Genomic DNA, 15,042 nt, shown 5'->3' with positions numbered 1-15,042 from the left:
ATGTCTAAAAAGTAATTTTCAGTAATCAAATCTAGTAAATTACTTTTTTTTAAAGCCCTGAACAACCTATTGTCGATATTTTTAAAATTTGTTTAAAGATGAAAATACGGAACAATTTGATATTGATAACCAAATTATAGTTACGCATTGTCAAATAATATAAGTGTAATATTAGTAAATTATGCGATTTCAAACAATCATTAGGCATAATTCATGTTTTATAAAACAATATCCGGAACATTTTTACACTTAATGAAATATAAGTCAGTATAGAGATTTTGATTTAGCATTAATATGCTATTTACATAAAAAACGGAACAACATATTATTGATAATGTGTTTTTGCGACGTTTAAGCATGGAAATTGAATGTAATATAAATTAGAAGAGCAAACAAACATTTGTTGGGGTTGATTAGTTTTGCACACAAAAAATCCGGAACAATCAATTTTTAGATACTTAAAACTATTGAGACGTTACGGGAGGAACATTAAAGTGTAAATCAGATTTTCAATAGCTTTTAGAGTTCTAGTTTTTTTAATCTAATCGTGACGGACAGACCGACCAACAGACAAAACGCACAAAAATAATCTTCTTTTATTCGGATGGGGGCACTAAAACAAAAAATAAATAAAATCTGATTTTTTTTTAAAGTTTAAGGAATTGGTTTAGTACCTGATCATGTAGCGACGTTACGCTACTGCACGAAAATCGCTGCATAAAAAGTCCATTAAAAAAAATGTGTGTGATATTTACATACAAAATGCATTATTAGCCTTTATAAACAAACAGAAATGTTTTCTTTTAATTTTAGCAGCTAGTTGACCAGAAAAAGCATCTTTAACTATTATTTATATTTGTTGTAAACATTTCCTGTACATTTTTAAAATATATTTGACTTAGTGATACTGAAAATACACAAAAATTGTCCATCTTTGTTGGCATATTGTAACATTGCCTCCCTTACATTTACCTAATTGTTTTAGAATTGGTGTATTTTTAGGAAAAAATCGCTTGCATAATTAATTTTATAAATTAAACGGTTTGCTTTTAGAAAACCAAAAGTAGCCGTTGCACCTAAACTTTTGAAGCCGCATTTAATGATGAAATAATATTTTTCATATCTCTTCTAGTTTTTGAGATCTAAGTGTGACAGACGGACATTTTGCACAAACCTATAGCGGCTTTTTCCCCTTACGAGGGCCGCTAAAAAACACTGCTTTTTAAATCTTGTTTAAAAATAAGGTATAATTATATGTATTCAATAAACATTGTTACTTTTTTTTTTTTAAACAAAAAAAATTTTTTTTAGACATTCGTAGTGTAGCTCTTAAAAAGAAAATAATTATTTTTGTTTGATAAATAAATTTGCATAAATATTAATATAATAATTTCTCCACTTTTAAAATGGCCTTCCCGTTCATTACTATTTAATAGGTTACTATGTTTAATGAATTTTTTAAAAATGATGTATTGTTTATGAAAAAAAAAAAGGTTTACTGGTACATATTAAAACAGAAAAGTTTACTTCCGTGCGGCACCTTAATGTCAACAGCTTCTCTAGTTTGGGCCATCGAACTGGGACGGGCAGACAGAAAGTTTAAAAATGGCTTTTCCCGTTCCAAGGGCTGGTAAAAATACTTAATTGTTGAGCAAGCTGGTCCTTCTTAGAGGATAACTTTGCATTCTTGTTTTTTTTTTAGTTTAAAAGACAATAAGAAGACACTTTCATTTATTTGTATAAAATTTTTATTGTCTACTTTAATAAACATTCACAAATTTTAATTAGCAGCTACAAATGTAATGAGAATAACAACATTCAACAACTGTTTTATTCAACAATAAAATGAACTGTTAAATGTAATAGTTAAACATTTATACAGATAGATTGAACATTATATATATTTATTTATATATATATATATACAGTATATATATAGATAGTTAAGCATTTGTAAATATTTCAAATGCTTCTTCCAATTCCATTACAAGTACAACCCAGAGTTGAAACAAATACAAAAAAAGAAACAAAAACATGAAAAACACTCAGTTTATATAAAAAAAATTTTTTTAACAATAATGATTGCACTTGTATGTCAAGTCATCAGATCAAAATGAACAAGAGGCAGCATGTTCAACTATCACATTCAATGGTCCATCACTTCCATGTGATATATTCTATTCAAAAATATAACTCAATTCAAAGTGATATATTCAAATTCTTTAACACATGATTTGTTTTCAATAAAAAATGGACAGAAACTGTCATATAAAGATAGTAAAGATTAATAACTACTTATAGTAAAGATTAATAACTACTTATAGTAAAGATTAATAACTACTTAACACTAATTTTCACAAATCACATACACATTTAGTTTTCAATCTGCTCATTACTTTTTTTTACAAAAACTAGATGAATTTCTTCTGAGTAGAAAATATGACAAGCACCATGAAATATAAGCAATGGATAGTTCCAAAAGTAAACAATCTACTCAGTATTTCCAACCAAATGAAGCAGTCTTCTAAGTTAAAAATTACTAATTCATAATTTACTTTCTAAAGGTAAACTTATCATTTTGATTTAAAAAGAACAATGCACCATATAAGTGTCATCTTAGTAATAGCCAGCTAGGCTACTCATAGTAACTGACCTAATGAAAATTTTGATTGGCCCAAAAAGGTGTGTGTAAAAAAATAGCTTGAGTCAGTCTAGAAATGTTTCCTGTATTGGGCAAAGAGTTGCAACAAACCAATGGCCTCAGAAAAACCTATTCTTTAGAAACATTACATAGTGTCTATGATGAATAAAAAATAAAGCCTATTAAGCAGTTTAAAATCTTTTAGAAAAGGTTTATTACAATTTATTTCTGTCATAACTTGTTCACAACTGATTAATAAAACTTGAAGTAAATGTACATTAACAAACACACTCAACAAAAGTCAATTCAAAACCAAATCTAGTACCGGTATCTAAATTTAGTTGAAGAGAAACAAAACTTTGGGCTTTCATTTTGTGTCTTTTTAGTCATCTAGTTTAGGCCTTAGATGATTATTGGCTAAGATATCAATTAATACATAGATTCAATTTCAGTTGGTGAGTACAAAAGGGATGACAGTGTCAGTTTGATTTACTTAGGAATTCTTAAAGAATGATATAATTATTTAGAAAAATTCTTTATTACTGTGAACATTAGTATTTGTTATTAAATATGATACCACATTAATTCCCTTCTTTTAATTAAACATGAAAGCAAAATTCAATAATAGTATTAAACAAGCCTTTTCACATTTAAAACCTATTCAATTGCTCCTCAACAAGTTAAAACACACAACTGGTACAGAAATTCAAATGATTTCAATACATTATTAAATACATTTGGGCTTTCAAAAACTTCAGTAATTTTTTGTTACAACATTTGTTAAGTACATTCACAAAATGTTTGTTTGTAATTTCAATATTTAATATCACAGTGTTATTCTGAAAATATGTTCATTTACATCAACGAATATGGAATATATTGAATTTTTGTTTTTATTCCAATGCTAATAAAAACTTGTTGAGTTACTAAACTATACTATATTTAAAAATCACATCTCTTTTGATCCCTTATTTTTAGTTCTTACTTATGAGGACCCACTACTTTTGAATGTTGCAGCTGAAAGGTTCTGTACAAGGGTAGGTAATGAAACAGGGCTACAAACTACAGGGACACCTGCAGCATTAGCTAATGCTGTAATCCTGGCTACTTCAGAAGCTGTACTTGTCTGTTTAGTTCTGACATTTCCCTGACCAGCAGGACTAAACCGATGAGATATCTGAGTTCTGTGAGATGTGGCAGCACCATAAGGAAGTCCATTCTGAAGTGCCGCCATAGGACTTGCTGAGACCCACTGTGCACTAAGTTTGTGTTCCAGAGAGGGCTGAGAGGTTGATGATTTCAAGGGTAGGGACAATGCTGGAGATGAAGGTAAAGTCATGGGTGTGGGAAATGTATCAGGTAATGTATGCCGGACTGTGCTTGGCACAAATTCCAAAGGAGATGGATGCCGTACTGTAACTGATATAGACTCACTTGGACCATTATCATTATCTTCTAATAGATTGTGTCTTCTAGTACTAGTGGTAATAATAGATGGTGATAGAATTGAAGAGTTATCAGAATATCTAATGGTGTTCACAGTTAATGGGCTCATTCGTGAGGAAAGCCCAGAGGAAGTAGATGTTAAGATCTGAAAGCTCTCTGCTTTTGATAACCTCTCTGGAAGTCCAGTGGATGGAAGCTTGAGTTTGATAGTATCAGAAGGTTGGATAGATTTGTGAGAATAACTAGCTATGAAACTCTCTTGCCCAGATGTTGGCATGGGTAAAGCAAGTCTCTGTATAGATGATGGTGAGGAAGTCTGTCTAGGTTTAGGTGATGATGGAGACTTGACTTCATGTGCTCTGAAAGTTCTAGGATTTTCTGGCAAAGTCAGTTTAGAATTGGATACAGCTGGTGCTTGAAGTATAGTCCTTGTACCCTGCTGCTGTGGATGGAGCAAATGTTGTTGAAGATTATGTTGTACAGTTTTTGAAAGAGATCCTTCATTAGAATCCATTTTGGCTTTTTTAGCTGGTGATGGCAAAGATAAAGAATAGGGTAGGTCCCCTGATGACTGAGATGATACTGTGCAGGGTGAATACACAGCAAAGCTTTGGTGCTGTGATGATATTGTCCGTGAGGGGGCATTGATAACTGGCAAGGATGATGTACTGAATCCTTGAGTTGTTACCACAACATCCATATGGACATTACTCCTAGTAACATCCACATTGTTTTTCTGGGACTGCACTAAGTTGGAGGCATTGGTAGTCATCATCTGAGATGTGATCAACTCCCCTTGTGGGGGACCAATGTAAACAGCTGAGGAGGATGTCTGTGAGTCTGTTGGTAGCTGGTGCAGTAGTGTTTTACAAGTGTTATCCAAACCAGCCACAGCTGATTTATTGGCTGATAACTGTGTTCTGTTCAAGCCATATACTGCATTCAAATCAGCTGCTAAAACTGACTGTAGTCCTTCCATTACTGAAAGTGTATTTACTGTGCTTGTCTGAATAGTTTCATGGGAGGATACTGTTGTTTTAGGACTATCTAAGAGACCATATGGGCTTATGAGTAAAGACTTTGATAAATGTAATGGCTGCACTGCAGAAGACTGCTGAGAATGAATGGGCTGATGATAAGATGAATGTATAGTACCATGAGAAATTCCAAATGGTGTGTTCTCTGCTGTGTTAGTGGATTGTATGCTAATCAAATGATGGTCAACACTAGTGGAAGGGCCAGCATTATTCATGTGAGCACCAATGGCAATGTCTGAATCACTGTGGGATGAAGAGCTGTTCATTGCCTCTGTTATAAGGCTAGCATTATGAGCAAGCTCAGCATCATTTGAGAGATTCTGGGCTAAAACCATAGCCAGCTGCAAAGATTCTTCTTCTGACATGGGTCCTGAAAGAAGTTTCTCTAGAGCATCACGGGCTTTATTAGCAGAGTTCAAATCTAGACACATATGATCTGGGTCTTGGTCATTATCCCCATTTTTACCTGAAAAAAAAAAATCTTTTAGCAGATATTTTTGGGTACTTCTTTAAAGTAAAACCTAATTATGTACAACTAAGTGGGAATTGTATATTATAAAGAACTTGGTGAGAGCTGGTTAATAGCACTGAAAAGATTACTTATATTGCGTACAAATATAGATCTTTGTTTATATTTAGCCATGTATACACTCAAACAATAAAAAACAACAATGAAGTGGAGATAATTAGGTCTGACTGTAAGTTGACAATAGATGTGTCATTTAAATGTGATATTTTCAAGTCAGAGAGATGTTTCCGTGACATCTTACCAAAAAGATCCAAATCATCAAAAGGCATTTTGTTGACTACTTCCTGAAAGTCTGATTCATCTAGTAGACGAGAAGCTTGTTCAAGAGGCAATTCAAAGGGCTTATCAAAATCTACAAACAAAATTTTTTTAATTATAATGAAATGGGAAAAAAACAATTTGACTACCGGAACAAGGAATTCATTCTAAAAAATTAGATCTAGCTGATTGAAATGAAACAAATTTAGAAACTTTGACAAAAAATTTCAAAATATATTGAATGAGCTAGGGCTTCAGTTTGTTTATACACTATCATAACATTAACAGAGCAACCTTGACAAATGTGTTCATACTCTCAGAGAGTAACTAAATGGTACATGATATTTGTTTCACTAACTTTATAATCTTTAACTTTTTGTTCTCTCTCTTCCAGATCTAAGTGATTGGTCTTTGTTTTGTATACTGGAACTACAGCTTTTTTTTTTAAACACGTTTTTTTTTTTTTTTTGACTATTTTTTTTTAAATCTATCTTGTGGATCCCAAAATTTGTTAATCTTTTATGAGATTTTAAGTGAAATAATATGTTTAGATTTGTGATTTTTCTATATGTATGGATTTAATATGTATAAATAGATCCCCAGCAGACAATGGCTTTGTCTGCATCATGTGTGGAGAAATATGCAGTTCACAAGTGGGTTTCCGTAGCCATGTGAAACACTGCATGAATCCTTAATCTTTGGAATCGTAGACATTGCCATTCAGCCCTTTTTTTTTTAAATATTGTTTCTGTACTCAATATAAACTTAATTTTTTTAAATATGCTCTTAAATATATTATTTTATCTGTTAAACATTTAAAAACCATTTATTTCCCTTAAAAATAAAATCTATCTGTGGCATTTTACGTTTGAAAAGATATTGCTTTTCTCTGCAACTTCTCATGTGACTAAAGAGGCCAATCCTTGAAACAAAGCTGTGGTCACAGAATAGGCATTTTATTCCCGAATTTCATGTTCTTTTGCGCACTAAATACGCAAGACGCTACTAGAAGGCATCTCTGTATTAGTATGTTATTATTACCATTGGAAAACAATTAATTATTGCCATGTCTTTTTATAGTATTATCACTCAAGTACAGTATTTTTTATTTAATATTGTATTTACACAAAAAAACATACTAAATTGTTGCATTGTTGTAACACTTAAAAAATCAACTATTTTAGTTCTGGTACAGAAATGATCTTTGATCTAGAAAACTATACTTACCAGGAGATAATGCATCAGCAAGATCTATGGCATGATCCAAAGTTTTGCTACAGCTTTTGACCTGAGATGCAAAGTTTGGTATCAAAGCTTGATCAGATATAACACAGTTATCCTTGACAGTGGAAGATGATGACTTTGTTGATTCTAATAACAGATTTTCTTCTGGTTTAGACGTATCTATACTGGTCACATCTACATCAGATAAAGCTAGATAAAAGAAATAACTGCAACGCTTTAGAAATAGTAACATTTATGTAAACATTTTTTTAAAAGTTAATAATAGTTCTCAAATTTTTATAAAAATATTTACTTTTTAATTGAAGCATTCATCATAATATCATTTAGATAAACAGAGAACTAATCACTGGTGTAATAGAGAATATACTAGATTTAAATAAATACTAAACTAGTTTTATTATTAAAGATTTTATTAAGGGAAAATTTATTTTTATTTTAACTGTATTTGGTCTACTTGTATTTGTATTTTTTAATAACAATTCTAGAAATGACGTACTAGACTCCAAGCCTATGGACACAGGTGGAGGAAGAGGTTTCTGAGCTTTGCTGTATCTGCCTTTCTTTTTCTTCTTGCCTTTTCTTGGGGGTCTGGTTAGTGCTGGTGGTTTGGATTTTTTCCTCGGCTTTTTCTTATTTTCCAGCTCCAATTGTTTCTGGTAATTGTCCTAGAATTCCAAATGTAAAGTCATAAACATATATAACCTAAAAATGTGTATTTAACTTACAACAAGAGAAAAAGGAAGGAGGCCTTTGAAGAAACCAACAAGTTGTAGGAAAATATGTAGGCCACAGCTGGGTCTTAATATTTGGACTTTATGGGGGTTTTATGATTAAGAAACTTTTACCACATTAAAATGTGTTTACTTTTTATTTATTAAGTGTACTATTTTTCTAACAAGATTCATTTCTATATTAATTAAATATTCTGAAAAATACAAAAACATACAGCCTTGGCAGCGTGCTCCTGACATAAAGGCAGCTCATGACGAAGGTCAAATGAAGGGAGGCAACACTGAACATTGTTAGCAAACTTTGCAGTGCAAAAATCAAACAATTGTTGGTTAATATTATATGTGATATCTTGTTAATGTTAAGGATGTTTGTAAGTAGTAAATTATCACTCTAAGTGTGACAATCTATTATGATATGCATACCCGGTACCACTAGTTTCCAGAATAATTTTGAGTCTTATGTGACTAAAGTAAAGAATAAACATCAGGCATCTTTGTTTATGAATTTCTGCTGGAAGGCAAATAATTGAAGCATCATTCATGACTTTAAATAAATGTAAGAATAACAAGTAGTCAAAGTAACATCTATTTTAAAATTTAATTCAAACTTTGAATTTATCATCTACATGAGCCCCCAGTGGCGTAGCTAGGGTGTTTGATGCTCAGTGTGGCATCTCCTCTTGATGCCCCCATGGATATAAAACAGCGAAAATGTTATTATACCGTAACAAAATATACTAAAAATAAATAGTACGATCTTTCTTGGTAGAAAACTATCAATAATTTTATTGAAATCTGTTTTCCACCAATGCCTAGATAGTAAAACGCATCTTTGTTTGGTATAAATTCTTGATCAACTTTATCAAGTCTGAAAAAACTTCACTTGCATATAGCCACACTAAAATCTGATAATGCTAGCAGAAGAAAATCTTGGAAATCATTCTTTTTCTCTTAATTTGGCATTCAATATGCATTACGAATATTTAGACAATATTTAGAACTGAATCAGCTGGTGGCATTCTAGCTGATATCTTTTTATTTTTCCTAACCTGAAGATTTCAAACAGGTCCATGTTGGAGAAGTTCAAAGGTTTCTGAAGAAATTGCAACAAACTAACTGTTGGCGCCTCTTTCACTCCAGATGAAATTTATTTTTGTCAAAATCGCTATAGCACTATCGAGATTGATTTCAATTTGAGGATTCAATAGTTGGGATAAGCGACGAAATTCATATTCACCTACCACATCATGATATTGCTCATATTGGGTGATTATTTCTTGAACTATCATGTCCAAGGAAAAATAAATCTCAATCCGTAGCTCTTTATTTATATAGAATCTTCACCTTTTTCGCTTGACTTCTATATATTGTGGCCAATACGTTTTTGAATAATAATAATGGCTTCAGCGTTGCCCTTCTGACTACATGTTATCGATGTTTTTAATGTTTTCGATTTAAGTGTGCAGTCTCAAATTGAATATAATTGTTTTTGAAGGTAGACTTACCCGTCGTTTACTTCAGATAATTCAGGGGCAAAGAATCCAAAATAGGTGAGAAAATTAAGACTACGTAGCAACTAACAATCCACCTACTTTACAATTCTTTTTTAACTCATTTGTGATGCCCATTGAGGGCCAGATTCTGCTTTGAGAGAAAATGAATATAATCCAAGATTCTTTTCATTATCAGATTTTTACCTTTACGACCCTTTGATCCCTGCCGTCAACCATTTTAACCAGAGAAGACAATTTCTCCGTCTGAGCTAGCACTATGAGCGCCAGCCAGACTTATCAATCTTGAGCAACGCCCATAATATTAACACAGAGGCAAAATGAATAAATTTTTAAATCAAATACAGTAGTTTAGGTTTGTTCATGTATTGTACAATATGTGCAGCTTTCAATGAGAAATTTTATGCTCAGTTTGATGCCCCTCACCACTAGATGCCCCGTACCTGCACATGGCTAGCTACGCCACTAAGCCCCACCAAATAAAAATGAAGCATTTGGACTTGTAATCTTATTGTTTAAACAACATTGTTTCATTTGTCTATCACAGAAAACTACAAAGATTCAAAACAATGCAAATAATGTATTAACCATAAAGCACAAACAAGTTTTATTTTTTTCCAATTTCATTCATGATAAGATTTTAGCTTAAGTTTTTGGCCTACACAAATCTTTGTAAACAACTTTAAAAGAATGGCAACTTCAATCTATAGAGTGAATGGTGTTCTGACATACAAGAGCCAAAAGAGAGTTTATACACAGTAATTTAAAAAAATATGGCACAATTTAATGGCTAGTCACTTTTCTAATCAAATTTGAACTTTTTCAAAACATTTTTCAAGATAATAAGAAAGATTATATATTTGATCCTTATATGCAATATACAAAATAAATAACATTTTTAAGGATACGTTTAATGCAATGATTGGCATAAGGCAAACAAAGATTTTGACACTGTCCTTCCTTTTCACTCTTATTACAGCAAACTTTCTTCTTTTTTAGTCTTCTTATCAATCTGAAAATAAACAGATCATTATAGACAAAGTTAAATAAGCAATGTAAAACCCAGGGTTTCTGCACCAAAGTCAATATGAAATTCCAGGACTTTTTCAGGAGAAATATTAAAATTCCAGGACATAAAATTGGCGCCGAAATATTACATAATAGACAAAGATGATTAATTTAGGTTTACTAGTAGAGATGGGAATCGAACCCAACTTTTAAAGTTCGGTTCGGTCAGATTTAAATTCGGGTTCGGTTTGATGACGACTATAGTTCGGGTTCGGTTAGGTCCAAAGTTCGGGTTCGGCTCGGTTCAATGTTATGAAATTATGTAATAGCGAAATTAAGTTATTAGGTTTAATGAAATGTATTAGTTAAAACACTTTCATTTGAATTTTTCATAAAACAAATACTTTGCAACATATAATTGGCCTTGGGCAATACTCATACCAAAATAATGTTGCCTACATAAATTTCAAGGGTTGTAAAAAATTTCTTAATGAGTCAGTTTCACACACCTATATATAGTAGGCATATGGTCAGTTTTTTTCTTCGAAACAGTGTTGCATATATAGATTGTAAGCGTTGTAAAAGTTTCTTCAAGGAGATAGAATTGAAGATGCGGCAGGTTTTCGCTCAAGTCGGCAAAGGGTTTAATTCTGGGCGGGACACAGCGCTAAGCGTATTCTTAACTTTTTCTCATAGTAATATTTATGTTTTCTTACAGAACGCACTAGTCATCTTTTTTTTAAAAAAGTCGAGGGCCATATTAAATCTAGTAATAAAGAAGCAGCCCTGACCAATAGTATTATGCGAGGGACAATCTAGGTAGGCCTTCTGTAATAGGCGTGATCTTTTTCAAAAATATTCTTCATGTTAAGACGTCTCTGTCCCGAACTTTTTTTTTCAGACATAAGTCGTCATTATAATGAATAGCAATAGACGGAAGAAATTCGGCTATTATGAGACAAAAAATCCAGAAGAATCACACTAGCGGAGATGTTTTAAAATGTGTTCCTCAAAATGTTTTGACCCATATTGTTGCATACGCACCTCGCAAAAGCAGTCTACATTTAACAAGGTCTTAGAAGATACAATGACATCTCTTACTTAATATATTTTAATATTCAAACATATAATTTTACTAATATTCAGATAAATTACACTGAAAAGAAAACATTTATTTCGACGCCCCCTTTCCTTGTTAGTTGGTTTGTCACTTACAGCTCATACAAATTGAACCAGTGGCATATCTAGCTATGTGCGGGTGGAGCGGGCCACACGGGGCATCAAACGACAAGGGGCATCAAACAAAGGACAATTTAAACTTTCTCAGTAAAAACTGCACAAGCTCAGACTATTCCATTTGAAATGTAAACGTTTATTTATTTAGCTACTTTGTTGATTTCCTCTATTCTTTCTAAACTTAAATATTAACTAAAGACTAGCCTGAGTTTACTAGGTTTGTTTACATCTTTAATTAACGCACTTTTAGACGTCCACGTTACTTTCTTCTAATGAAAAAAAATAAACGGCAAAAAAAGTTTTCAGAAATTGTTACCATCCCCCCCCCCCACCAGCCAAAAAAAACAACAACTGTTTAGCTTCCCCTGCAAACTCTTTTCTCAAGATCAAGTATTAGGCTACATCAGCATGAAAATGGATTAAACGATAGAAGGAGGTTATCACCAAGAACTGAATTGGATGAGACCAGCAGAACATTCAGATAACTGGGAGGAAATGGGTAAAGGGCAGTATTCACAGCAATGGTCAGGATTTATTGAAACAAGAAGGAAAAAATGGAAAGACTCTTGGACATCATTTGTTTTGCTCTCCAATCAGAATCTGGACATCATGAACAATTTGAAGAAGAATTGGAAGAACAAAAATGAAGGCAATTTGTTGGAGTTAGTGATATTACTATCCTAGTGGACTCCACTCCTGAAGGAACATTGGGTTCGAACCAAACTTACAAAAATACAATAGAATTTATTGTAATTATGGGTGGTCATGGAAATAGATCATACAACAATTAAAACTAGCCATCTATTTTTCGATTATTTTTGATTGTATACCTGGAATTTAAAAGTTGGACCTAGCTTCCAGCATTGACGGTAATGGATAATGACAAGTCTTTCATGGGCTTCATCGACACTAAGAATAAGCATGCCTATGGAATATCTGTGGTTATTTTAGAAAAACTACGTTCGTATGGCTCAGAAATAATGGACTGCGGAGGTCAAGACTTTGATATTTGCTGTTCTCATGAAAAATCAACACTAGGATGTCCAAATCTCTAAATCTGGCAGAATTTAAGCTGCTGAAGCTGAAGTCGATGTAGTTCTATTTTTCGATATACTCTACCATTTCCAAAGGACCTCACTGAAGCCAGTATTACCTTTGCTGAAAGCATATGCTCAGATCTAGGGATTAGTGCGAAACCTCTTCGTATTGGCCACAAGAAAAAGATGCCTAGCGAAATAAATGAAGATTCTGTATTGACACACAAGAGAGAGATACGGAGGGAAATGTATTCTCTGTTGTACCGGTCTGTTTAAGAGATTATCACAAAATTTGAGCACCTTATGATGTGGCTGAAAATTTTGATTTTTTGGCCCCATCCCAACTTTGGATCCTCAGATTGAAACAAATCTTGAGTGCTCCTAGCGAAATTTTTAAAAATTTAAAATTCGTCTGGAGCCAATGAGGCTTCAACGACTTATCAAAGTTTGGTAATTCTGCAGGAGTTCAAGGGGCATCCATCTTTGTTATTGTTTAGACTGTAATCTTATATCTTGGGTTTTCTGTCAGATTTGGGTTTTTGTTTGTTTTCATTTTGTAGCTAAAAAATATGCTAGATCTAGCTATACGGGTATCATCTAGTCCTAATAAGTCTATTAATTAGACTCATAATCTAATAACTAATAGACACCAAAACAGGTTAATGCTTGACTCCCAATGGGGGAGGTAACCTAGCACTCCCACAATACTCCCCCTTTTTTAGCATAAGGCGAAATTCTAATAGCCTTAATAGGCAAATTAATAGAAAATGAGTATTAAAAAGTACAAACATTTGTTAGAAAACAACAAAGATAACAACATGACATATTAGATTAATTAGATCTAGATCTATACATATATATAGATTATAGATAGATCTAGATTTGTAGATCTAAATTTATAGATCTAGATCTAGAATTTTCTAGATCTACATTTATAGATCTAGAATCTAGATCTAAATTTATAGATCTAGATAAGAAACGTATTGTATTGACACCAAGTCAAAATTAAAAGAAAAAATAGAATTGCTTTGAAAACACAGAAATAATGTTAATTCTTGGTATTTTAAGTACACTATCTTGGGATTTCTTTGGAACATAAACAATAACAAAATAGTAACAAAGATGGCTGCCCCTTGAATTCCTGCAGAATTACCCAAAGTTTCTTCAGAAGTACCAAATTTTTCAAAACAAAAACCTGGTGAACTCGAGTTAAAAAAACATCGCCTTTATAGCTCAGTCCAAAATATCGTGATCTTGATTCGCATATATGTGACGTTTGTGTATACATACACATAGAAGTTTTTTTAAAACTAAAGTTGATCAAGAATTATTTGCAACTAACGATGACTAAATTACGACTGACTTAATTGGAAATTTCATTTATTATACACAAATTTCCGGGGAAAAAAATTGATTTCGCCAGCTAATTAAACACGTAGAATTCATTGGAAGCATTTTCTGTCTTTGTTAGATTAATTTTTTGCTAATTAACAATAGTTATTTTCTGGGGTTGGGGAGTCTTCGTTTTGCTGTTATGTTGTTGTTTTTTTGAGGGCATCATGAGGAGCTCCCGCACAGGACATCAAATACCCTAGCTACGCCACTGAATTGAACCAATAAAGACGTTTTATATTTTTACTTAATAAACTTTAAAAGAAATTTCGTATGCGAGCAGCTCAATATAGCCCAACTGTTATTACAATATTCACATATTTAACTTGAGATAGAGATGTAATATTTATGAAATATACTGATATTTAAACGAAATCTAGCTCACCACAAAACAACGTCTTTACTCTTTCATTTCTCAAAATTGTCTGCCGTTTCACATTTTCATTACTCTAATTTCATCATCCTCATCATACATGCATACGCAAATCAATTGCTTAACCTCTTCTTACCGCCGCCAGGAAACACACACACACTCTATAATACCCCCTTTTTGTCAGGAAGTTGCGTCTCCCCCCCCTCCCCAATTCGAGGTACTCGCCATCCCCACACCCGTGCATTAAAAATACTGATGATCAATAATGCAAATCAGAATAATAGTAATAATATTCCTATACGGAATACTTCACAAATTTTAAACATACAATACTAAAAAGAAATGTAAATACCGTTATTTAGAAATTAAATATTAAATTTTTTAAGTAGTTCTAATATAAAATAATTATGAAAGACATTCTGTTTAAACTGATTTTACTATGAAAAAAAGATAATTAAATATATTTTAAACTAGAATACATATGAACTTATTGAAGATTTATGTCTACACTCTATAGTCGGCCAAAAATATTCTACTCTCAACTAAAAGCCATTTCAATAAAAGTGACAATATTTTAAAATTGACTTTCTACTTATTA

At 32.3% G+C, this 15,042-nt stretch overlaps 1 protein-coding gene across 3 annotated transcripts in view; it reads right to left on the bottom strand.

Moving 5' to 3' along the window:
* Positions 1-1,911: 1,911 nt before the first annotated feature.
* The window catches only part of LOC106054875 (INO80 complex subunit D-like), a 32,392-nt gene continuing 19,261 nt past the window's right edge, over positions 1,912-15,042 (bottom strand). For all 3 annotated transcript variants that reach the window (XM_013210950.2, XM_013210951.2, XM_013210953.2), the window contains exons 6-11: positions 10,307-10,410; positions 8,103-8,236; positions 7,653-7,821; positions 7,139-7,345; positions 5,895-6,005; positions 1,912-5,590 (exon numbers count right to left, since the gene is read on the bottom strand). In XM_013210950.2, coding sequence (XP_013066404.2) covers positions 3,627-5,590; positions 5,895-6,005; positions 7,139-7,345; positions 7,653-7,821; positions 8,103-8,236; positions 10,307-10,410 — 2,689 coding nt within the window. In that variant the 3' untranslated portion in view covers positions 1,912-3,626. The remainder of the gene's footprint in view (positions 5,591-5,894; positions 6,006-7,138; positions 7,346-7,652; positions 7,822-8,102; positions 8,237-10,306; positions 10,411-15,042) is intronic.

This window comes from Biomphalaria glabrata, chromosome 11, assembly GCF_947242115.1.
Source record: "Biomphalaria glabrata chromosome 11, xgBioGlab47.1, whole genome shotgun sequence".
Lineage (NCBI taxonomy): Eukaryota > Metazoa > Mollusca > Gastropoda > Planorbidae > Biomphalaria > Biomphalaria glabrata.
Note: the sequence above shows the minus strand (reverse complement) of the source record. Positions and strands in the feature narration are given on the sequence as shown.